Genomic DNA, 25472 nt, shown 5'->3' on the forward strand with positions numbered 1-25472 from the left:
AACAAAGCAGCATTAAGCAGGCCATCCAAGGAACTCGTCCTGCAACATGCCGTCTTGTGACCATCGACCGCAGGCGTAGGTGTTGAGTCTTATGTGCCAGTAATTACACCAGCAACAACGCCCTTCAGACCGGAACACAGCATTGCGGCTTAGCGGCAGAAATAAGTAGGGAAGTAGTAAGAGCTCTGCGTCTAAAAGCTATACTACTACCAAAAAAACTCTACACTTAGCCTGTTGCGCGGATTGGTGGATTCTACACGACTATGGGAACATTATGGTGATCTCTTGCATGCAGGTTTCCTCACGATGTTTTCCTTCACCTTTGAAGCAAGTGTTATTTGAATTGCTTAAAACGCGTATAACTTAGAAAAGTTAGAGGTGTGTGCTGGGATCCGAACTCAGCCCCCCGGAAGTATAGCCGAATTCCTCTCACCGTTTCTAATAGAATTAACTATTAATCATCTTCTAATACCCGTTTTCAATGCCTTAGTAAGTTACGTCAGATGCCTCAGTAAAAAGATGCCTAGGCTATCAGTTACGTTTTTCGATTTTCATGAAATTTAGTTTACAGGGGGTTTCGGGGGCGATAAATCGATCTAGCTAGGTTTCATTTTTAGAAAATGTCATTTTATTCGTGCTTTCCGGTAATAACCGGTTTGGTGCAGACGAAGTTGCACGGGTCAGCTAGTTATCTATGATGGCACGCCTTGTCCGAGCATGAAGTGTAAGTTTAACATAAAGATATAAATATATATATTTTTTTAATGAATCAAGTGTTACTTTACTCGTCGCTTAAGCTTTAGGTTCCGACGAATCTGTGTCGTAACCTTAGACGGCGCCTATGGCGTTATCACAGTAGAATTGGTTTTTTAATTTGATACGTTTAAACATTGGATAGAAGCAGGCGTTACTTTGCGGAAATCCATGATATATTATGGAAGTTAAGTAATGTATTTAAGTAATTGTTAAGTCATATACAACACATGTACAAACGCTTAACAATAATAATATATTCATTGTAAAGTCAACATCTCCTGAGGATGCTCCGGTTTCGGAGCGAAAAGTGCTCCACACCAAACAGATCTTCAGCAATGTACCCTACATTGCCAAAGATCTGTTTTGTTAGGAGTATAAGGATTGAAATTATAAATTACACCATACAGATTCTCCTGCTTTTCGTGGAGTAGGTATAGCAAGTTAAGCTTAATTTTCATAATATACGTTTTTTTACTCTGGGAATCACCTAAATCACTAGGCATCCATCTTAGGCGTTCCCTATGTTTAGTGACAACGGGCATAAGTATAATCGAACGAAAGGTTGGATTTCATACAAAATAAACAGTAACCAAAATTAATGCTTGTCGATCGTTATCACTTTTATTGCTGAATAACGATTTCGCGAACGTTTTATTTGCTCAGAAAGCAATTGAAATAACTACGTGAATACGAAATACGGTAATAGCCAAAAGTGCTTTTATCTGTTTAGATTATGGCAATTAATGAGTTCTAAGAGACACAAATTAGATTAAAATAAAACCTTCATTCGATTTGATCCATTCAACTATATTACTAAAACACTCTTCTATGTATCTAATGTATCTATCGAATGTAGTTGTCGCCATCACTACTCACTGCTATGTACACATTTTGTATGTAATCAACGCATCAGAAGTGCCATCTATGTGCCTATTTGAACAAAGAAATATTTGACCGACTTTGACTTATGCTCTTTTGACGTTAGTGTTTACGTGGGTTCGACTCCCGGAAGGGAAAAACTGGGAATTTATAATTTCTGAAATTTATTCGGCTTCGGCCGTGGCCAGTTACCCTACCGAGAAATACACTAAACGATTTAGCATTCCGGTACAATGTCGCTAGAAAACTATTCCCCTAATTTATATGGGTTTATTAGAACTGCCATACAATATATATAAATTTAGACGGCCGAGTGGGCAGCGACCCTGCTAACTGAGTCCAAGGTCGTGGGTTCGATTCCCACAGCTGGAAAATGTTTGTGTGATGAACATGAATGTTTTTCAGTTGATAATACATATATTATAAGTATTTATGTGTATTATATTCATAACAAAATATTCATCAGCTATCTTAGTATCCATAACACCAGCTACGCTTACTTTGGGGCTAGATGGCGACGTGTGTATTGTCGTATATTTATTTATTTATTTTATTTATACTTCTGGTTAGTCCGCTACTACTTACCATCAGGTGCGATTGCAGTTAAGGGTTAACTTATAGGGGAATGATGGAATTGAACCCGGGACCTTGAACTTTAAACTACAGCGCTCACCGCTGCGCCCGAGGTGTCGTATTCTGACGTTATAGTGTTTGCACGCTCGGGAAACATTGGCGTTCGCGAAGTGTGGGTGTTGCTACGCAAGTCCCTGGCCACTGTAAAGTTAGCGATGGCCCCATAAGATTTCCATATTTACTATCGTTCCATTAACTATTTAATTGCTAAAGTGCTGTTTTATCCTTTGAAGTTGGCGTATGGTCCGAGTCACAGGATTTAAACAGTAAAATTATATTTTGGTTACAAAATAGACATATAGCTATAAACTAAAATTCATAGTTAACTTAAATAAAACACAGTAGAATCGAGGCATGATAGATGAGATGCTGGTAGCATTATCCCTTGGAATGGCCGAACTAATTCTTTTGCAAAGGTAATTGATTTATTTTGCACATTCCATAATGTTACATTTCTAATAGAATATTTAAAATAAATGTTATTATTAATAAATGAATAAATAAATATAGTACGACAATACACACATCGCCATCTAGCCCCAAAGTAAGCCTAGCTTTACTAAGAATAATATACATAAATTTTTATGAATAATATACATAAATACTTATTTATATACATATACCCAGGCCGATTGGCGCGGTGGGCAGCTACCCTGCTTTCTGAGTCCAAGGCCGTGGGTTTGTGTAATGAACATGAATTTCAGTGTCTGGGTGTTTATTTATTTGTTATAAGTATTTATTTAGGTATATTATTCATACAATTATTGATCAGTTGTCTTAGTACCCATAACACAAGCTACGCTTACTTTGGGACTAGATGGCGATGTGAGTATTCTCGTAAAAAAAAAAACAATAGTTGTAATTTTTTAAAGTTATACAGCTCTGACATAAGTATAAGTGTAACAATTATTAAACCAAAGTAAAATATAAACCTTACTTTGTTTGATCAAAACGTACGATAAAAATCTATTTGTAAAGATATGATTTTAATTTATTTATTTTAAAAATTAACATAAATTAAATAAAAATATTTTCTTAGTGAATGGATGCACATCTGTTTATTCAACGGTTATTACAAATCGCTTAAATCTTCCATCTTAGACCTTTCAGACATCGACCGACAATTTTAGCGTACTAATAGGAATATTCATAACAAACATCACTCAACAAGATTTTGTCGATTCCGTCAAATTATAATTAGAGATCTGTTGTAGGTATATTATAGCTATTCAATGTGCTATGATTTAAGGGAGCAAATTTCTCTTCGAATTATGTACCTACCTACGTTTTATGTTCATGTATACTTACTGCCCGCGTTTGTTACGGTTTTTTAAGAAAGACCGTGGTAACAACCTATGCTTCAATGGTATAAAAAGTAGCCTTTGTAACTCTCCAACCCTTCAATTAAATCCATGATAAAATTCTTGTTGATTTGTTGCTTACTTAGAGTGTGAAGTAAGGACAAACACTTCCGCATTTGTTTTATTAGTTAAGGATTATAATCTCGAACAAGCGGTGATAGCGAATTGGGTAAGCCAACTTCACTTGCAGAGGGCCGAGTTGGAATCCCAGCACGCACCTCTAACTTTTCTAAGTTATGTGCGTTTTAAGTAATTTAAATATCACTTGCTTCACGGTGAAGGAAAACATCGTCAGGAAACCTGCATGCCTGAGAGTTCTTCATACTTTATGAAGAACTCTCAAAGGTGTGTGGAATCCGCTCTAGACTGCGGACTTTTCGTTGTGGGAGGAGACCCGTTCTCTGTATTGGGCTGGTAATGGGTTGTAATAATGAATCCCGAAAGTGTATCTGTTTGTATAGTTGGTACTTATCCTTGGCTATGGTTTTTTTTTGTAAACTCAAACAAACACGATTTCTTCCATTTGTTATGCTTTGAAAACGAAGCTGCTGTGTTTAACTTACAATTATTTGAAGTAAAAATGGTACACGACGATATAGCTAGCTATTGAATAAAAAAAAACGTGTGCATCTCGGATCGTCCGACAGAAGTGATTACTTTAAGTAATCTAACTTGAGCTATTTAACATTGTATTTGTTAAATTGAGAAAAGCTTAGATTATATCTTATCTATATTAATTATTACGTCTAGCGCAGTGGGTAAGAGTGAGACAGGAAGAGCCTGCCTACCGCAGCCGTATGCGTGTGAGAAAGGGAAGCCAGACCGACTGGCGCCGTAACGCGCAACCAGTGGCGTGCATAGAGGGTATGAACAGGGTATGCAGATGATATAAAATGAAGAAAATCTCCAGTACGAGTTGTAAATACTTAAGGGTAGGCTTTTTATAACTCCTACAATGCCTATCCTTAAGTTTTTTTCAACACGTACCGGAGATTTTCATGCACGCCAATGCGCGTAACGTAACGAAGCGGTTAACCCCCCCCCCCCCCCCCCCCCCCCTTAAGTAGTTATTACTTCACAAAACAGGGCAAAGGAAAAAAAACCAAAAGGTACGAAGTTTTTAATTAAACTTCCCGTAGCGCCATCTTAAAATTTACGGAAGATGTTATTTTAAATCCAATTATTCGAAACAATTTCCTTACATTTTTTTTCGGTAGAAAGGGATTAAAATTAAACGGAACATAATTGCAATAAAACAAACGTTTCACGGAATGTCTCGGAGAGGATTTGTCTTCGCTTCAAATACCGCTCTCTTGTCTAGATTTGCTTCATTATGTGCCCCTCTTTGTGTCCAGCTGCTGAGCTTCCGATGCGCAATTGAAAGATATTTCATTCGCTTTTGAATATTAAATTGTTTCTAGGAATTGTTAACATATTTTGTTTAACAATAATTATTATATGAGTGTTATTACTATGTAGTATACTAGTTGTTGCTCACTTCCGGTTGCGGTTTTCTACAAATTTCGTGGGAACCATAATTTACCTGGTATAAAAAGTAGCCTAAGTTATTTACCTCCTTTCAATTACTCTATGCCTAAGAACAAGTTTAGTTAATTTGAGTACCTACAAATAAAGAGTGAATAGGCATCTTCTAGGCAAGTGCGCTTCATCTTAAGCTGCATCATCACTAACCATCAGGTGTGATTGCAGTCAAGCACTTGTCTATATTATTTATAAAAAAAAAAAGTGGATTGAATACCTAGTTAGGGTTCGAAAGAATGACAAACAAACATACAACTAAAATTAGTAAGATAGATTTTTTTTCATCCTCCTAAGTCCACCGTAGTCCACCCTTAGTCCACCTTAGTCCACCCTTAGGCCACCTTAGTCCACCACGACAGCCAAGTGCGGATTGGTAGACTTCACACGCATATTATTATTGGCAACGGCCAAGAGTTCAAACAACTTTCTTATTATTTATTGACTTTTATTTTCCTTATTAGTTTTACACTTCTATTTTAATTTATCACTCGACACTAATTAACACAAGTTGCTACTTCGTTGAACGTTCGCGTTCGAATGCCTAAATTTTCGTAGAATGGCCCCCCGAGGCGCCATCTTTGTCCCCTCCTAAATTGTTGTTGATCACGTGATATTTAGCAAAAATGCGCGAACCGGAAACGAACTCGCAATCCATGTTAAATCTTATACAATTTACTTAATATTAATATAATTATTCATTTAGTCTATTTTAAATAATTGTTGAATAAACAAATATTACAAATCTACGCTAAACAGTATTTATAATAATTACATTCATAATTAACATCCGGAAATAACAATTCTCTAGTCATACTAGGATCTTGATTATGTTATTTTATACATTTAAACATTTACAGTAAAAGTTTGACAGTAAATAATCTTTAATTAATAAATAACCCTAACATTATGGAGAACTCTCTGGAATGCAGGTTTTCTCACGATGTTTTCCTTCACCGTTACAGTGGTATTTAATTTCCTTCATATCTAAGAAATAAAAGCGGCGCGTGCTGGGGATCAAACTAGGTACCCCTAAAGGAAATCCAAAGACTTACCCACTGAGTTATCACTGTCTCATTTTCATGGGTAGTAGATATTAATGGACAGTTGTGTGATTATTCCTAATTATGTTGTTACAAATCTCGATAATCAGCGCTATAGAATAATATTTTATTCTTTCTTAATTTTCTATTTTGAAAACTATCAAATTTTTAGATAAGTATTTCAGCGAATTACATAAAGTAAGTCATTATTATATTTAAAGCCATTCAATATCAATGAATCTTGTTTTGACGTCACACCATGTAAGGATATGGAGTAGCTGTCACGTGCCACGCTAAGTAATTCATTTATCGCAAAACTTGAACACTTTCGTTGGAATAAACCATAAATAAATTTTAATGGACTTTAAAATTACCTCTTTCATTCATATTAACCAACTTTTATTGCAAGAATATTCCAGCAAAACAATTCAAATGAAGTTAGTTAGACAATGAACCTTTTAGTTTAACCGCTGGCCCCCAGTAATTGTCGAAAGATAAACTTAAAATGGCATGATAAAGGTCCGGTGAAACTGCCCGCACTGAAATAAAATGTTTATTCACGCTTTTCATTTATTTCCACTCAAATAAGGCTACATTTATACGACGGCCGACTGGCTCAGTGGGCAGCGACCCTGCTTTCTGAGTCGGCCGTGGTCGATTCCCACGTCTGGAAAATTTTTGTGCGATGAATATAAATGTTTTTTAGTGTCTAGGTTTTTATCTGCATATTATATGTATTTATGTATGTTATTCATAACAATATTCATCAGTCATCTTAGCACCCATAACACAAGCTACGCTTACTTTGAGGCTAGATGGCGAAAATTGTATTGTCATAGTATATTTATTTATTTTTAGCAGACTTCCCAAATAGACGGAGGGTTGTGATTTTTTTTTATTTTGTGACATGTGTCAATGTTGCAAAGCTGAAGTGGCAATAGTGGCAACGGAGAACCGTTTCACGTTGGGGTCCCAAGGTGCTGGAATGGCGACGCGCAAGATTTACGCCTGTCGCAAGCCTGTCGTGAAATACGTAAACACTCTTCCGGTTAATTTTCCGGTTAGTTCAATTAATTTTACATGTATTTCAGTCTTATCCACGTTGAATTATAGTAATTTTCAGTGGTGATAACTGTTTTCTGATCAAAATTTCAACTCATTTCTATTAATTCCTGTTTCAGATAAAACGGCGTGCACTGAGCGGTAAGTTTCCTATTAGCCTTTGTATAGGATTTTCTCGCTCGCAATCGAGGATACGTTATAGAACCATGTTTTTGGTTTAACTATTTTTTGATTTTCTGAGAAGATAGTACAATTATTTGTAGGTAAACCTATTGTAAAGTTAATTGAATTGTTATAATTATGTTTTTTGTTTGTTCTTTTTTTGTATTTTATTTTTTCCTTATTTTATTTTTTTGTTCTCGTTTTAATCTGCTATGTATTTCCGACGGCCGACTGGCGCAGTGGGCAGCGACCCTGCTTTCTGAGTCCAAGGCCGTGGGTTCGATTCCCACTACTGGTAAATTTTTGTGTGATGAGCATGAATGTTTTTCAGTGTCTGGGTGTTTATATGTGTATTATAAGTATTTATGTATATTATTCATAAAAATATTCATTACTCATCTTAGTACCCATAACACAAGCTACGCTTACTTTGAGGCTAGATGTCAATGTGTGTATTGTCGTAGTATATTAATGTAATTGGTGTTAACCGTACTAATTGAATTAAAAAATGAATAAATAAATAAAAAATAAATAAGTAATATCAAACTCTGTATCGTTCAAGTTAAACTAGCCTTATTGCACTCGTCTTATAGTCTCAAATCTTGTACTTCTGATCTTTGTTTCACAAACTTTCTGTCAAAACCCGAGCTAAAGAATTGTAGGTAAATTTAAGCTTATTATAGCGTGCAAATAAAATCCTAAATGGATGGACTCCGGTGTTCAAGAATTTTCGATTTATTTTTATTTTACTTTAAAATTTATAGCTGTTTTGAAGAAAACAGCTTGGTATTAATCAAATTTGTAAAAATCCTAATCAATTTAATAAAATATCTGGCAATTATGAATTTATAGTTACCTAAATTTTAATTATTTACCGTAACAATTGTTTGAATTTTTAATATCACGCTTTTAAAAGCGTGGAAGGCAGTATTCAAACTACCGGCAGTTACATACAAATCCATTGCAGCCGTGCGACCGCTAGACCAACGAGGCAATTTAATTATGAATAAAATTAATAAAACTAATTTATTAACGAGTGCATTCGACCTCAATAGAGGGAGTGCTTCGCATGTAGATCATGAATGGCATTGTGTCGGCAACGCGACTTTCAATGCAATGCATTTACATACAATGCGATCTGTGTTATTATAATATTGTGACATAATGATATCATATACATATGAACACGTAGGGGTCGAATGTCTGTCTTGTTTAGATTTTCTCTGCTTTGGCCGTGGCTAGTTACCATCCTAACGACAAAGACGTGCCGCTTAGGGGTATGTCAAAGTCAAAGTCAAAGTCAAAAATATCTTTATTCAAGTAGGCCCATAGGTGGCACTTTTGATGCGTACATTACATGAGTATTACACGGTAGTGAGATGATAGCGCTTACCATATTCGTAAACTTAAAACTAAAGCTAAGCTAACTAAGGGTTCCAAACGCGTCCTGGTCTAAGAAGAAGCCCACAAAAAACTTAGCCGGGTGTTTTTTTTGGTATCACCATCTCACATTGTCGTTTAAAATTATTAGTAGAGCAACCTGGTTAGATCAATCATCCACACCCAAGCTTTTTTATAGATTACGCAGTCCTTTATACTATAATAGGACTTTTCTATAAGCTTACGTTTAATACAAACTTTGAACTTTTTAAGAGACATCTCCAAGATGTCAATGGGTTGTTTATTGAAAACCATGAGTTTAATATAACTGACATACCCTTAACAGGTTAGCCTAGCCTAATTTGGGAGTTTTTCAGTTTTTTTTTTAAAAGGTCTGGTAGGAGAGTTCGGCCGTGGCTAGTTACCACACTACTGAGAAAGACATGCCGCTAAGCGATGTAGTGTTCCGGTACGATATCGCGTAGAAACTGATTAGGGGGTATGATCATACTTTCTAACAGGTTAGCCAGCTACCACGTCAGACTGCATCATCACTTACCAGGTGAGATTGCAGTCAAGGGCTGGAAACGAATAGTGGATTAAAAAAAATACCATACTTTATTTCTTAAAATACCATCAATACTTTTCAAAAAGATATAAACACTTTTCCCTTCTGGAATGAAAGTAAACAACCTTCACCTAAACAAAAATAAACATAGATACCTACTCATGTTTTGTTTTTTTTTTAACTTCAGCACAATTTGGAGTGTAAGTTTTTCCGCTGAGTTTTCTTTATAACAGAATTCAAAATAGGTACCTAATATGAAACCCTTAAAGTTTAAATTGTAATGACATCGCCCAGTAATCTAATGCATGACGTCAAGAGGCATTGGGAATCCTTGAAGGATTCTGACGTCATACAGTTCAATGGCAGTCACTGGGTACGTGTTCTGTAGCTCTATACTCACATTAGCCTATACTGCTTACGGCCTTAACTCCTCCCAAATATGTTGTACAAAGATCAATTAAACCACCATCATATCAGTATAAATTGGGCACCTTAGATTAGATTGGCATCAGTTAATTCTCGAGCAACAATTAGACAAGTTATCAGTTCATTTTTATCAACCATGAAGTGTTTGTTCATCTGTTCTCTAATCGTGGCTGTAGTGGCTGAACCACCTCGCTTCCGAGCGAGGTATAGGTCTCAAAGGCAAGAGTTGGCGCCCACCACAACGGAACCAACAATGGAATCGACTACTGGTGGCGGTCCATACCCACCGTCAGGTTGGAAGCCATCCGGTGCCGCGTTCACTCTACCAACAGACACTACCCCTACCCCAATGGACATCTACGGACCTCCTGAAGCTACCGGGCCGTATCCGGCTTCAGGATGGAAGCCTGACGGACAAGCGTTCACCCTGCCACAGGAACAAACTCCACCACCAACGACTTATGGGGTTCCCGAAAAAACATATGGCGTCCCTGATAACACATACGGTCCACCCACCACAGAAAATCCTCAAGCGGAGACTTTAGTAGGGCCTATAGAAGTGCAGAAAAGTATTGGGTCGTATTATCTTCTCACACCGAATGGACAGTTTTACAAAGTCGCGTTTGTAACCGAGAATGATCTTCAGAATATGAAGAAAACAGCGAGACTGCGGTTAAGTGATCGTGCACCTTTATTTGCGTTTGGGCCTTAAAGGATTTCTGTACTCAATTCTGATAAACTCGTAGTTTTATAAATAGAAATCACTTCAATTGTTGTCATGAGAATAAACCACCAATCATAAAGTATTTTTTTCTTATTATCCTTCACGGAATGCAATATGGCGTAAGTACACTTTTTTTTTTACTTTATTGCACACGGGTTTTTTTTTTACTTTATTGCACAGCCAACAAAACGGTTTAATGCAAAAGGCGGATTTAATGCTTAAGCATTTTCTAACAGCCAACCTTTGGTCGCGCGAGAAAAACTAAATGTCTATTATATGGGAAATAGAAAATTAATTTTCTAATTATTTAAACACTCGAATTATAGGAGGGAGGGAATGGTATTTAGAATTATTTGGTTCATAAATCCCTATCCGTACTAATATTATAAATGTCAATGTAAGTTTGTTGGTTACGCTTTTACTCAAAAACTACTTAACCGATCCTCATATAAAAATTACTATAGTAACTAATATAAAAATTACAAATGGACATAAAAATTTTGGATGCCAAGATTTTAATCACAGACGGCCACTTCAATTGTTCTAATTTGTGTTACAAATATAGTGTTTATGAGCTGACTAGAAGCTAGCAAGTTCAATTGCGAATCACAAAGTCTTGGGTTACAATTCCAATGCCAATTCCATAATATACAAACACCCAGACACTGAAAACATTCATGTTCATCACACAAACATTTTCCAGTATTGCGAATCGAACACACGGCCTTGGACAAAGAAAAGGGTCACTTCCCACTGCGCCATACGCCCGTCATATTTTAACGTTAACTGTTAGGTACTATAAAATAATAAAAACTGTACTATGCTCTAAGAAGAAAAAAAATTTGCTTTCCCAATACTTTCATCTGCTAAATGAAGAGACCTGAATAAAAAATGAGTACCCCACTATTTTTAGAGTCCCAAGCGATCCCTTAAACGTCTCGTTTATTTTTTAAGCGCAGGGTTTCATTGTTAGGCTTTGTTTACTCGCCGCGCTAATGGATTGGACCCTTGACGGTACATTAGCAGATCGCTGTTGACTTCACGGCGATGGGAGATTGGTTCATTAAAGAATTTGTGGAACAAAAGGGGTGTTCATTATTGTTTCAGCCACGGTGTAATAGAGTGGTCTGACGAACTCTCTGCCACTGTGAGCTGTGTTCTTATAAATGAGAGGTCAATGATGGCCTTGGCTAGTTTCCACATTACCGATATAGACGTACCGCTAAGCGAAATAGTTCCGGTAAAATGTCGCGTAGAAACCGATAACGCTTATGCTTTTAATATAAGTGTCATAATCGTACGCGCTGAAGCGGTGATAGTTGGTATGGTTTTGGATTTCCTTTCTTGGAGACGGAGTTCGAGCCCCAGCACGCACTACTGATTTTGGAAGTTATGTGCGTTTTTAATATTATTTTATTATCACTTGCTTTAATCGGCGAAGGAAAACATTTTGAGGAAACCTGCATCGTTGTGAACATTATGTAGATCTCTCAGGCATGCAGGTTTACTTTGCCGTTGAAGTGGTTAGAGGTGAAAGTGAAAGTTAGAGGTGGAGATTCGAACTCGGCCTCCAGAAAGTGAAGTCGAGCTCCTACCCAAACGCTATCCCCGCTTATAAGGATTATCGTGAGATTTTTGATGGTGCAAAAACTGCTACTATATAAAACAAAAAATATGAATAAATTGATTTTCGTCGGAATTTATTAATAACATGATTTTGCGAAATTATGACTAACCTATATAATGTTATTGAAAATACCGATGTCCGAGTTGGTATGTTACATATTAAAAAAAAAAAACGCAGTGATAGCCTTTTGGGTAAGGCTTCGGCCGAGTTAGATTCCCGGCACGCACCTCTAACTTCTCTTCTAGCCTCAAAGCAAGCGTAGCCTGTGTTATGGGTACTGAGATAACTGATGATTTTTTTTCATCTTATAATGTACATATACAGATAAAAACCCAGCATTGAAAAGATGCATGTTCCGCACACAAACATTGTCCAGTTCTGGGACTCGAAACCACGGCCTTGGACTCAGGAAGCGGGGTCGTTGCCAATGGGCCGTAAAATAAATTCCATCAGTTTACTTTAATGCTGTTGAGGTTTAAAATGTTAATGGTGGAAAAGAGCAACTGTTGAGTTTCTTCCCGGTTTCTTCATCTTCTCAGTAATATCTGCCTTCCGAATCGGTGGTTGTAAAACGTATGAAACAAAAAAAAATACGGCAGCTATACTTCATCAATAGCCTATAACAGTCCACAGCTGGGCTAAATGCCTAAGGCTAAAAGGCTAAGTTTGTTGTGTGGGCTTCTTCTTAGACCAGAACGCGTTTAGAACCCGCGTAGCTTCAGTTTCAAGTTTACGAATGTGGTTATCGCCATCATCTCACTACCGTGTAATTCTTATGTACGCATCAAAAGTGCCACCTATGGGCCTACTTGAATAAAGATATTTTTGACTTTGACTTTGACTTTGCCATAAACACCAATGGACAGATAGGATGGTTGACAGTAATACTATTTGAAAAAAAAAATGTGTTTCCAAATAACTCGATATCTTTGCAGTGACAAAACGGATACCGTTTTACACAGAAGGGGATTTAAAATAGTATTTAAATCCATACATTTGGTACAATTTGCTTTTAGCTTTGGCTGAAGCTTGATTTCTGGAGACGGATTGCGGAAAAATTTCTTAATCTCACGGGATATAAGAAATTCAACGCGGCGAAGTTGCTGGAATGCTGCTAGTAAAATAATAATAACGAATAGTTATTTTCAGAGTTCGTCCCAACGTACTAAAAAAGACATTCCCAGCGTTATACCGGTGTTTTATAATAAGTAGGACGATCTTTTATAATATAAAAAGAGCGACGTATTTGAAACACTATAGTCGAGACTATAATGGTATCGTTCACACAAAGCTGTTCATTATTCCCACGGCTACATAATGAGACGCGGTCCCGCTAAAAGCTAGAGATAAACTTACTTGAAACTTCCACAGCGTTTTAAATAAATCTATATCTAGTCTCATATTACAGCGAAGAAATATTTTGATTGTTTGTATTTTTTGTATCATCATCAGCAGCCTTAGACGGCCCACAGCTGGGCATACCCTTCTATATTATAAGAGAAACAGTTTTAAAGCATGAATATTCTTTTTACTCTATCTTTAGTAGACTTTGTGGTAGAGTCACTACAAACAGACAGTCTTGACGTTTCAAAAGGTCTTATAAACTGAGCCTACTTGAAATTGATTTTTTTTTATTTCTTGAGTAGGTCGAAAACTTCGTGGATCGTAAACAAGCCATGATAACGCATCTAAAGGCTGTATATTGCCTCATAATGACCATTATTAAAACATTATAGGCATAGAATATTATTTCTTCATAAGATAGGACTCTATCATAAACAAGCCATGGTAACGCATCTGAAGGCGCTGTATACTGCCTCATAATGATCATTAAGTCATTGTGAGGTATAGAATAAATAATATATCTACGTAAGATAAGACAAAGTCGCTTTCAGCCGCTGACCGATGGCTCCTCCTAAACCACGTAACCGATTTTTATGCCTTGATGATTTGAATATTACTGTTCGAAATACCAGATCATTTCTACCGCGAACTTGCAAATTATGGAACAATCTCCCATTTGATGTTTTTCCTCAAAAATACAATCTAGGGTTATTCAAGGGGCGGATAAACAAATTCCTTAAAAGCCGGCAACGCCTCGGTGGCTCCTCTGGTGCTGCAGATGTTTATGGGCGGCGGTGATCACTTATTATCAGGTGACCCACTTGCTCGTTTGCCCGCTATTAATATAAAAAAAATCCCGTCGTGCCAAATTTAAAGAAATAGATATACTTACAGTAGCTATATATATATATATGCTATCGATATATAATATCGACTTACTAGAAACGGACATAAATTTGTGATATCGGCATATCGTCTGAAAAAGAAAAAGTACTGAAATCCTTCGCTGCTATATGCTTTTATTACGTGATACCAAAGGTAATATACATGGCATGATATCTTTACCTAAGTTTAAAGAATGTATTAAAACACATTTAATTAATGGTGGTTACAACACGATTAATGAATTCCTTAAGGACAAGGCTGCTTGGAAGCAGGCCGCTCCACTCTCATCTCTCACAAGATAGAAAAATTCTACAGATTAAGAAACTGTTAAAATATGTTGAAAGAAGAGCAATCATCGTATGGTGGCGCTGTGGATTTTCGTTTAATTCTTCGTAATTTTTAAAATTTAATGGCATTTTTTTTTCTAAAATTGTAATTTCTATTTTGGTTCCTAATTAAAAGAATTTCGATTAAAGTAGTCGAGAAAGAGAGAGCTTATCTAAGCCTTGAATTTTTAGTTAAGTCCTTGGAGGATTGTAAGTTAGGATAGGCTTGTATAGTGAAAGGGGTCAGAGTTAATTTGGGAGTCACAAAGGGGGAAATGATTTCATCCTGCTAGCATCTATAGTGCTAATGGTTCGAAACAGCGCTATCCGCATAAATTAATAATTCCTATCCATATCACAAAGTGTTTCTGAAATTACTACGAAGTTGTGTTTCCACATAACTGTATAGTTAGATATTGATCGGGTTCGCTCAATAAAAAATATTTTTTTTTTGACATCCGATTATCTCTATCTCGGAATATATTTTCTTTAGGTTTTATAAACTACTACCCGTTTATCCGGTTTTTTTACATCCCAGATTTTGTCCGAGATTGTTTGTTTGTTTGTTTAAAAGCTTTATTGCACACACATTTTTTCAAAGTAAACGCAAATATGGAAGAAAAAGAATAGAAAATAGAGCGATAAAAAATATTTTTTTTTTTTGACATCCGATTGGCGTAAGGCTGTGGGTTCGACTGGAATGTGTTTTTGTGAATGAACATGAATGTTTTTTAATGATTGCGTGTTTGTATCTGCCTATTACAAATACTTATTTTTATTATTCATTAATATTCATCAGTTATCTTACTATCGATAACACAAGCTACGTTTACTTTGGGGCTAGGTGGCGATGTGTGTATTTTTGTACCTAATATATTTGACCTGCTAATGAAATATAATAAGAAAACCAAAAAACAATCGGTTGTTTTCGGGATCCGTATCCCGAATCCCGAATCCCGAATGAATTATTTGTCGATTATGCACCATAACTTCGTCTTATTATAACTCTCTCATTTCAATACACCTTTTTTAGTTGAAATGGTGGTATTTTTTAGTTTTACCCAAATTGTGTATCGTGAACATCTGGTGATAGCGAGATAGAGGACAGAACTCATGTGCAGACTGCAGCGAGCCCCTCACTTAAGGTTAGTGTTACTTAATGCCTCAGCCAAATAAATGAGGGCGTGACCATTATCATTTGATAAAAAAAATTAATGGTTCACAAGTTTTGCATATGAATCAGCTTAAAATACGATTTCGTTGCTCAGTTTAACGATTACTACTTATAAGCTGTTATCTTGGGTGCTTTTACCTCACGCAATCGAATAATATTTGGTGATACTTTTAGGCCACTAATCTGATTATTTGCAGTATTTTGTGACAGGGAACAAAAGGTATAATAGATCATTTGCGGGACGGTCATTTACGAATCTTTCAAATGATGGACCAAATAATCTTAATCTGGACCTTTTATTATATACTAGCTGTTGCCCGCGACTTTGTCTGTGTTTGATTTTGTATTTTGATGTGGCATACGATATACCTGTAGTTCTAAAAAAAATTCAAGGATTCAGTATCGCTAAGTCTTAAATGAGGGGTTTGCTGCTGTCCGCTGAGGAGTTCTGTCCTCTATCTCCAACCACATTCAGATCTAAACAAAGATTGGGCAAAATTGAACACATATTATATAACCTCTATAGTACAAAAATATTTCTTCAAATCGGTTATAATTTGTCTGAGTTATGGTATAAAATCGTCAAACACTTTCATCCCCTCTCCCAAAGGAACCGAGCTTAATGTTAGGATAAAAAGTATCCTATATTACTTCTAACACTTCCAAAAATATGTGTATCAAGTTTCATGAGGATCGGTTAGTTAGTTTTTGCGTGAAAGCGTAACAAACAAACTTACATTGACATTTATAATATTAGTAGGGATAGGGATAGGGAAGCTGTGTTTTGTTGTTTATTACCTGATTTTGATGAAGTTCTGGATAGATATTTCTCACATCTGCAGACGGACATGGGATAATTCCCACAGAAGTTTTCTAAAAACTTAAAAAAAAAAATCGAGTTAAAGAGCAAAATAGTGATAACTTCTTGTTATGGATGGTATCCTAGTACTTCTTACCAAATACAACAACCTTGTTTAGTTAATGTAGGTCACCAACAGGCACTAAGCTTTATTTTGCTAAATTACTTTTTCGCCTTAGGGTCTAAATATTCAATTTAATTATTTGTTAGCTCTTAATAATTCAAAGTGAATTATTTAACTTCTCGTAGCAGCAAGGAGTGGTCTCCTTTAAACTGAATAGTCCACGTTGAATAGTTTCCCGTTTCACGGAATTTTAAAGAACAGCAGCTCTTTCATTAAATAATTCAATGGCTTTTCACCGAGAATTTTTAGTTCTCCTATTTTATTGGTCTTTTTAATGGGTATCTCTATCTCGGAATATATTTTCTTTAGGTTTTATTAACTACTACCCGTTTATCCGGTTTTTTTACATCCCAGATTTTGTCCGAGATTGTTTGTTTGTTTGTTTAAAAGCTTTATTGCACACACATTTTTTCAAAGTAAACGCATATATTGAAGAAAAAGAATAGAAAATAGAGCGTCCAAAGGATCTCTTTCAGATTAAATAAATAAATAAATATACTACGACAATACACACATCGCCAACTAGCCCCAAAGTAAGCGTAGCTTGTTATAAGGGTACTAAAATTACTGATGAATATTTTTATGATTAATATACATTAAAACTTATAATATACATATAAACTCCCAGACACTGAAAAACTTTCATGTTCATCACACGAAAATCCTATCGCTCTATATAGATTCTATCGCTTTTAAAAAAAACTTGTAGAAAACGTTATCTTGCACGGGATAAAAAGTATGTACGTTTCCAGGATGCTATGTTAAAATTGAGTCAAAATCGTTTAAGGTGATTCAAGTGTATCTTATGTCAGTCCCAAAGATGCATGCATCTTTGTGTTTCATTTTAATCAAAATCGGTGCGACATACGATCGCATTAATAATAATAGTATGAGACATTACCCGGTAAACGTTTATTTAAAATAATGAATTATCATATTTTTTATTATTAAATGGTCTGCCTCTATACTACCCCAATTGCTTCGCCCTAACAGGGTTTTCATTACAATTGCTTTTGATATTATTGTGATATTATTACGAACAATGTATGAGCAATATAATGTGAAATGTAAATAAATTGAAATTGTAATTGAAATCGTTTTTGAGAATCCGAGCACTAAAACGTCAAAGTGAAACAAATTAAAATTCAACTTCATAATTCTTAAGTACTATTGAAACGGTTTGTAGTGACTCTACCACAGGTTTGCAAGACAGATTCCACCACAGACAACTCAACAGATTGCTCCTTTCCAACATCATTTTATAGTTTCATAATAGAATTTTTCTGCCTTATATTTGCCAAATTGACCAGCTCAAATTTGTCTACAGCTAGTGCTTTTTTAAACAATTTAGTAGGACAGAATTAGAGAATCTTAAATATATGAAATATGCTGTTTAGTATTAATAATTAAATATAATAAAAAACCCAAAAAACAATCGGTTGTTTTCGGGATGAAACATTTGTCGATTTTATCTAAGAGTTTCGATCTAAAATGCGTAGCGCTATAGTTATGACTGTATAGTGTTTGCGTTACGTAAAAGCGACGTTACGTAGTCGTATAAGCGACTCAAGACTCTTTGCGAGCGTGCAAATCTATACTAATATTATAAATGCCTGTGTCTGTTTATGTGTAAGCTATGTTCGGCTAAACCATAACCATCGGTCTTTACAAAATTTGGCACGACGATACCATGCTCCCTGGAAACAGATATAGGATTCTTTTTATCCCAGGAAAGCGCTATCCAGGACCGCTTCCCGCTGGAATTTAGGTAATTCACGTTATAACATAAAATACTCAAGGTCGTATTTTAGGCTGAAATAAATTGAGAAGCACCTAATCTACTTTAAACTATTACAGTAAGTTTTAATGTGTACATTTAGTTATACATTTATTTATATTGTACCTATGAATATTGTAACAGCTGATGCTTCAAATAAAAAAAAAATACTAATACAGCACAATTAATTCATTCATCGGCCGATTGGCGCAGTAGGCAGCGACGATGCTTTCTGCGTCCAATGCCGTTGGTTCGATTCCCACAACTGGAGAATGTTTGTGCAATGAACATGAATGTTTATGAATGGTTCAACGGATTTATTTGCAAAAAAGAGAAATAAACCAGGACAAAGTCTCATCAACTAATATTTAATAAGAAACGTAAAGCTAAATATAGTTTCAAAGGAGCTCTCTGAATCTTATTATTTCCCAAAAAGATGTGACGTCATACGAAATATATTTTTTATTATGTATGATGTTATACTTCTGCAGATAATCTCGTGAAAGCATAATGTGAAGTCTTCATACACAAGCCTTTGTAGGTCCACAAACAAAAGGAATAAGAGATTGACTATAGATTGTCACGCCTTTGATCTTAGCCTTGATTTCTCCCTTTGAAGACGATCTGGAATATTCCAATATCGATACATTAAAATGTAACTTAATAAGAGTACCTTATGATCTTTTTGGATTGTATTTTGGATGTTTATTGGTGTAAATTTAATTCACATATGTCTGAAAGTGTGTTTGTTTGTTTGCCCTTATTTTACGCCCTAACGAAGTAACCAATTTAATTTTGGCATAGAGTTGGTTGAAAGGACCGAGAGTAACAGAGGCTATTTTTTATGCCAAGAAAACTATCGGTTGCCACGGGATTTTTCAAAATCGTGGACAAAGAATGCGGGCTACAGCTAGTAAAAGATATAGCGGAAAATCTTACGGTAAGCTGCAAGACCTTCGTAATAATTGTCTTTGATGAACCAGAAGTTGATGATCCACTGCACGACACCTCTGCAGCTGATGTAGGCGAACAACAGCGAGATCCAGGTGCTGTCTTCATCGCACACGTACTGTGCCGGCCAGGGGAATGGCCTGTTGATCCATCGGATGCTGCTTGGGGAGCTTGAGTTCATGAAGTTGAGGATTGAGACTGAAAACTAACTGGTTTTTTTTCTCGAGTTGGGAATTTGTTAAATTATTAAAATACCGGTGTGAAAGGGGAGAAGGGGAGACCGCCTAGTGGGTAACGCTGCGGCTTCCCTATCGGGGTGGCCAAATTAGATCCCCAGTCGACCAAATAGGCATCCGATGAAATACACGCCAACTTCGAAAATAAACCATACTGGATTAATCTGAATCATTTATTTTAAACTACTCAGCTATTGGCATATGTTTTAACGTGATTACGTTCAATCTTAATCAATCTACAAATCAATCAATCAATCAATAATATTAATATCATACAGCTAAAGTTTGTAAGGATGGACGGATGGATGTTTCTTACTCTTTCACGCGAAAATTACTGAACCAAATTGACTGAATTTTCGAATGGAGATAGATAATACCCTGGTTATTTATATTTTACTTTTTATCCCGGGAAAATGTACGGTTCCCGCAGTATTCATGAAAAATCGAAAAAACCGCGTACGAAGCCGCGGGCAACAGTTGGTTAAAAAATAAAAAGAAGTAAGCAATATCCCTGTAGCATGTTCTAATGTAACCATATTAATACGGCCGGCTTGGCATAATATAGGCGATTAACATATTACAGAATCCTCGGCCTCTTAGGCCGGGCTCCGGAGAGGTCGGAAGGGACGATATTAAATCGAATTCCCGGATTTATTAAGTGTCCAATCCTGGCCAAATCATTGGATCTTATAACAAAGTTAGAAGTTTAATATGTAAATGGGTTATATTCAAATTGGGTGCTATTAGAGACTCTATAAATGATCCAAAGAATGAAGAAAACTTCTATTGGCGCACAGCACACGGATTTTTCCGTAGGTTAGACTGAACCGTCACGCCATGACGTGAAAGGCTTGATCGGGTGAACTCAGGACTTCCGAGTGTACCCGAGCACGAAAGATACAGTCAGCAGCTCTTCGCTGTTATGTCGCTGTGCTTAGTATATTCAATTTATACCTAATAATTGTCTTTGTTCAATCTTTTTTGTATTACAAGCAACTAAAAGGTCCTTTTAAAACACTATACAATATATGAAAATAACTATCGGGTCAAGTAAGTCGGGTTTTTTTTGTACTACCCTAAAGCGACCGTAAACTATGTCCTCAGCTTCAACGGTGAAGGAAAACATCGCGAGGAAACCTGCATGCCTGAGAGTTTAACCAACCACCCACCCACCCATCCACCCAATTATCAGCTATATATCAGCAGATACACAAATTAACTTAACTAAGTTATCTCACTAAACTGGACAGGCAGTTTGATTGCAAGTTTGCGATTTTAGAAATTTAGCCCAATGCACCTTATTTCTGCAAACTTTGGAACTGAGGCATTTGTATCTAATATAAATATTACAACATCTACTACTTGATTTATATGAATATATATAAATACTTGAGGTCACGGAGCGTAAGATTTATACACATAAATCCACACAAAGACAGAACCATCCGCTTGGAAGATCGATTAGCTTTGTGTGCATTCATTTCATGATTGAATACACAGGTTTTTATCCAACTTTATAAATAGGCGGAAGTTTATAAGTGGGTATGCGTTACTACAATAGTAAGTTTGACGGCCGATAGGCGCAGTTTGCAGCGACCCTGCTTTCTGAGTCCAAGGCCGTGGGCTCGATTCCCACAACTGGAAAATGTTTGTGTGATGAGCATGAATATTTTTCAGTGTCTGGGTGTTTTAAGTATTTATGTATATTATTCATAAAATTATTCATCAGTCATCTTAGTACCCATAACACAAGCTACGCTTACTTTGGGGCTAGATGGCGATGTGTGTTTTGTCGTAGTATATTTTATATTTATTCAAGTGTAATGAGTGTCAGATAACTCGACCGAGGATTATTAGAGGATGTTTCGATGTAGCCTGCTCCTCCACTACTCTCTTATTTAAGAAGTTGTAGACCTTTTTGTGACAGAGCTCGTCCGCTTCTGTACTGCCATTTTTATTTTAACTTAAGTTGAGGCACAAAATAAAGGCTTAGGTAAAGTGTGCTCACATAACTCGGATTGCGTGAAGAAGTAGTTCCTACTGTACGTTCAATACATTGGTGTGATCATATAAAAACTTTTTCTTACTCTGCGAATTGGTCTGTTGAACATTCTGGAGGAACAGTGACATATAGATCAGATCCACGACTAGCAGTGTGACGCCGGTGATGGTGAACGGTACCACAACTGCATAAAAGCCGCAATGCCTTTGTCCATGCGTCCCGTTGGCGATGGAGAGTCCAAACCACAGCACGTGAAGACATAGCCATAGATGGATTTTGCTGAAAATTGGACAACGAGGAAAGTGTTATGACGTGAAGTCAGAATACGTACATAATAATCCTAATACGTTCGCTAATAACAAATAACAAATATTGGTTCATGCCAAAAGGCGGGCGTCGGCTACTTCAAAGACTCGGCCCTTACTGTACATCCGCTGTGGGTATTGGTTGAGTGCTTGCTATTTTCTGTTTTTTTATTATCTAACCCAAACTTAAATTTTCGCTCATATAACTTGAAAAATGATAAACTTTCATTATTGTTCACTGTTTACACGAAGAAAGGCAATTAGCAGGGCCTAGAAAAGTGTTCGAAACAGTATACGCACAGCCGAATAAACTTAGCAAATAAGCGTTTCGGTCCGATGTCGCGTAGAAACCTAGTAGGGAATAAGAGTTTAATAAAACTGCCGTACTCTACTACTACTGACAGTTTAGCCCGCAACTATCTCAGACTGCATTATCTCTTACAAGTGGAAATAAAAAAGTTTAAGCCCATAGCTCAGTTTTTGTTTCCTTCCATTAAATAAACACAGAAATAGGAACATACAGAAACCGTGCACACAACTAATATTGAAGCATCAATAACCACTCCACTTTAGTAGCGTTTCTCGAACAAACAAACAACACAAACAAACGTATACTTCATACTATTTAGCAGTTGACAGTCATTATTTTACCTCTAATGTTCCAAACGTTTACTGACTCTGCATCTCTCATGCAGCCATTTTTGTATGCAGTCAGTGGCGTGCATAGAGGGTATGCACAGGGTATACAAATTATATAAAATGAAGAAAATCTCCAGTATACGACTTATATACACTTGGGGGTATGCTTTCTAGTCCTTAAGTTTCTTATAACTCGTACTGGAGATTTTCTTCATTTTATATCATCTTACCCTGTGCATAGCTTCTATGCACGCCACTGACTGCATACTATAAAGGCTGGATGAGGATTCTGTATGTTCTTAAATCTGTGTTAATCAATAATTAAAATAACTGAAAGATACCTCCTGAAAGCCGAAGCCATACTGTTTTTCACAAGCCACATGATCGTGGAGTAGGATTCCCTGGTGTCTTTCATGGTGATGTTGTAGAAGTGTACCCTGCCGCATGCTTCCGGGTCATAGAGGTATAGCAGCTTTATCAGGGTCACCTCGTGCAGTTCCGTGCTGGTAGGGGCGAAGTGACATTCGAGGGTGTACCAGCTGATGATCAGGCATATTATAGCTGTAATTTATTTACACCACTATAACTTGGTTAAAAACTGCAATTGCCCTGAAAATATACTAATAAAGTCAAAAATATCTTTATTCAAGTAGGCCCATAGGTGGCACTTTTGATGCGTACATGAGAATTACACGGTATTGAGATGATGATATTCGTAAACTTAAAACTGAAGCTACGAGGGTTCCAAACGCGTCCTGGTCTAAGAAGAAGCCCAAAACAAACTTAGCCGGATGTTTTTTTTGTTATCACCATCTCACATTGTCTTTTAAAATTATTAGAAGAGCATTATAATCATTTCAGTATCGTTCCCGGGGAATCAGTGGCGTGCATAGAGGGTACGCTCAGGGAATGCAGATGATACAAAATGAAGAAAATCTCCAATACGAGTTATAAATACTTAAGGGTCGGCTTTTCTTTAATTCTTGCAAAGCCTATCCTTAAGTTCTTTATAACTCGTACTGGAGATTTTCTTCATTTCATATAAACTGCATACCCTGTGCATACCCTTTATGCACGCCACTGCGGGGATTCTAATTCTAATACATTAAGCTGAAGAGTTTTGTTGGTTTACTTGAACGCGATGATCTAAGGAACTCGGAACTACTGATCCGATTTAAAGTGTTGGACAGTCTATTAATTGAGGAAGGCAATATATCATATCATAATATATCACGCTAAGACCGAAAAGAGTATAGCACCAATTAAAAATATTTCAAAATCAGAGGTAAATAAAGCTTTCAAAAAAAAAATCTGCGATAACTTATGTATATCTTTTAAGGCAGATGTAGTCGCGGGGGACAGCTAGTCTAAAAATATAGCCTTTACCACCAATGCACGGTTTCATAGCTTAAGCTACATTGGCAAAATTTTTCATTGAGATTGCGTCTTTCATTATGATACTTTTATCACGGAAAATAAGAAAGGCCACGGAAAAAATTGCAAACAAAGTCACAGAGAACAGCTGGTATAGATTAAAAACATAAATTCGCCTCGAGTTTATGACTTCCTTTCTGAAGGCGATTGAAAATGGCCGGGAACTTACTTTGATACAGTATGACTACAATACTCCAAACCCTTAGGGACATCCTTGACAATTCACGTTTCAATCCAATCAAAACTCAATTTCAGAAATCTTAACCTCGTTACTGGGGAATCCTGGGAAATTAGTAGCAAACAATTTCGAGTTGGTCACGACCTTAAATCAACACGTCTGAGAGAGTAGACATTGCTCGTCCTATACATTAAGTCTTGCGTACGGGAGACATTTGCAATTTGCGGCCATATTGCAATTAATGGGGAATAGAGCAACACAACGATATCACAGCAAATCAATCAGTGTTGTACACATTGTATTTCTTTATAGTCGTAAAAATGTAATAGGCCCGTTTTGACATTTGTCATCGCGACGTAACTAGTTATGGAACCATAAGACTCGGGACTCGATACTCACGATAAATCTATTCAAGCTTGTATCAGTACTTGATTGATATTATTATGTATTGTAAAGTGTTCGTTCGTTCAAAGTATTCCTTTAACTTCACAACCAATACGCGTAACTGGCTGTTGTTTATACGTCCACATTTCAACAAGTTGAAACAGAGTTAGTACTAAATAACAACAAACACAAAAATCGAGTCAAATCACTATGTTTAAATTAATGTCCAAAATAGAAGAGCCATAGTTAACGTAATAGTAAACAATATATATCAAACTTAAACGAGCGCACAGTCAACTTTACAAGATGAGGAACGAAAAACTGCGCGGTGCGCGCGGGGACGCTTCAGTCATGTGCCGCTTGGTCAGATACATCAACTCAGACTCATTATTTAGAACCCATTTTGAGAACCAAGCTCATTCTTCGCAGTAAAGATAACTACACAATATTTAATTTAGATATTCAGTAAAAAAATGGTTACAGCTCTGGTATAAAAAAAAAAGACTGAGAACGTAACTGTTTTCGGAACGTTTCGCAAGAATTATAAATTGCATGCTACTATAAAGTAAGCGCAAAAAGAATACTCGCGATATACTCTTTCACATTATTTAACGTCCCAAAAAAATTTACGTATTTTTTAAAACACTGTATGTCATTGATTTTTATTTTATTGTTTCTTTCAGTTTCGTTCCAA

The 25472-nt window shown here is 36.3% G+C and overlaps 2 protein-coding genes across 3 annotated transcripts; one reads left to right on the forward strand and one right to left on the reverse strand.

The window, feature by feature from the left end:
• Nucleotides 1–9909: 9909 nt before the first annotated feature.
• Nucleotides 9910–10609, forward strand: LOC120629869. Its single transcript, XM_039898942.1, has one exon. The coding sequence runs from the start codon at nucleotides 9946–9948 to the stop codon at nucleotides 10519–10521; it is 576 nt and encodes a 191-aa protein (XP_039754876.1). The 5' UTR covers nucleotides 9910–9945; the 3' UTR covers nucleotides 10522–10609.
• An 8478-nt stretch (nucleotides 10610–19087) lies between these two features.
• LOC120629992 lies at nucleotides 19088–24454 on the reverse strand. 2 transcript variants are annotated; one of them, XM_039899105.1, is made up of 5 exons: nucleotides 24386–24454; nucleotides 23124–23343; nucleotides 21924–22117; nucleotides 19589–19798; nucleotides 19088–19273 (listed from the first exon to the last, which is right to left on the reverse strand). In XM_039899105.1, the coding sequence occupies exons 1-5, from the start codon at nucleotides 24426–24428 to the stop codon at nucleotides 19230–19232; spliced, it is 711 nt and encodes a 236-aa protein (XP_039755039.1). In that variant the 5' UTR covers nucleotides 24429–24454; the 3' UTR covers nucleotides 19088–19229. The 2 variants fall into 2 exon arrangements, with proteins under 2 accessions (XP_039755039.1, XP_039755040.1); XM_039899106.1 differs by lacking the exon at nucleotides 24386–24454 and adding an exon at nucleotides 24169–24227.
• Between the last annotated feature and the right edge of the window lie 1018 nt (nucleotides 24455–25472).

The sequence above is a fragment of the Pararge aegeria genome, chromosome 15, assembly GCF_905163445.1.
Source record: "Pararge aegeria chromosome 15, ilParAegt1.1, whole genome shotgun sequence".
Taxonomy (NCBI): Eukaryota; Metazoa; Arthropoda; class Insecta; order Lepidoptera; family Nymphalidae; genus Pararge; species Pararge aegeria.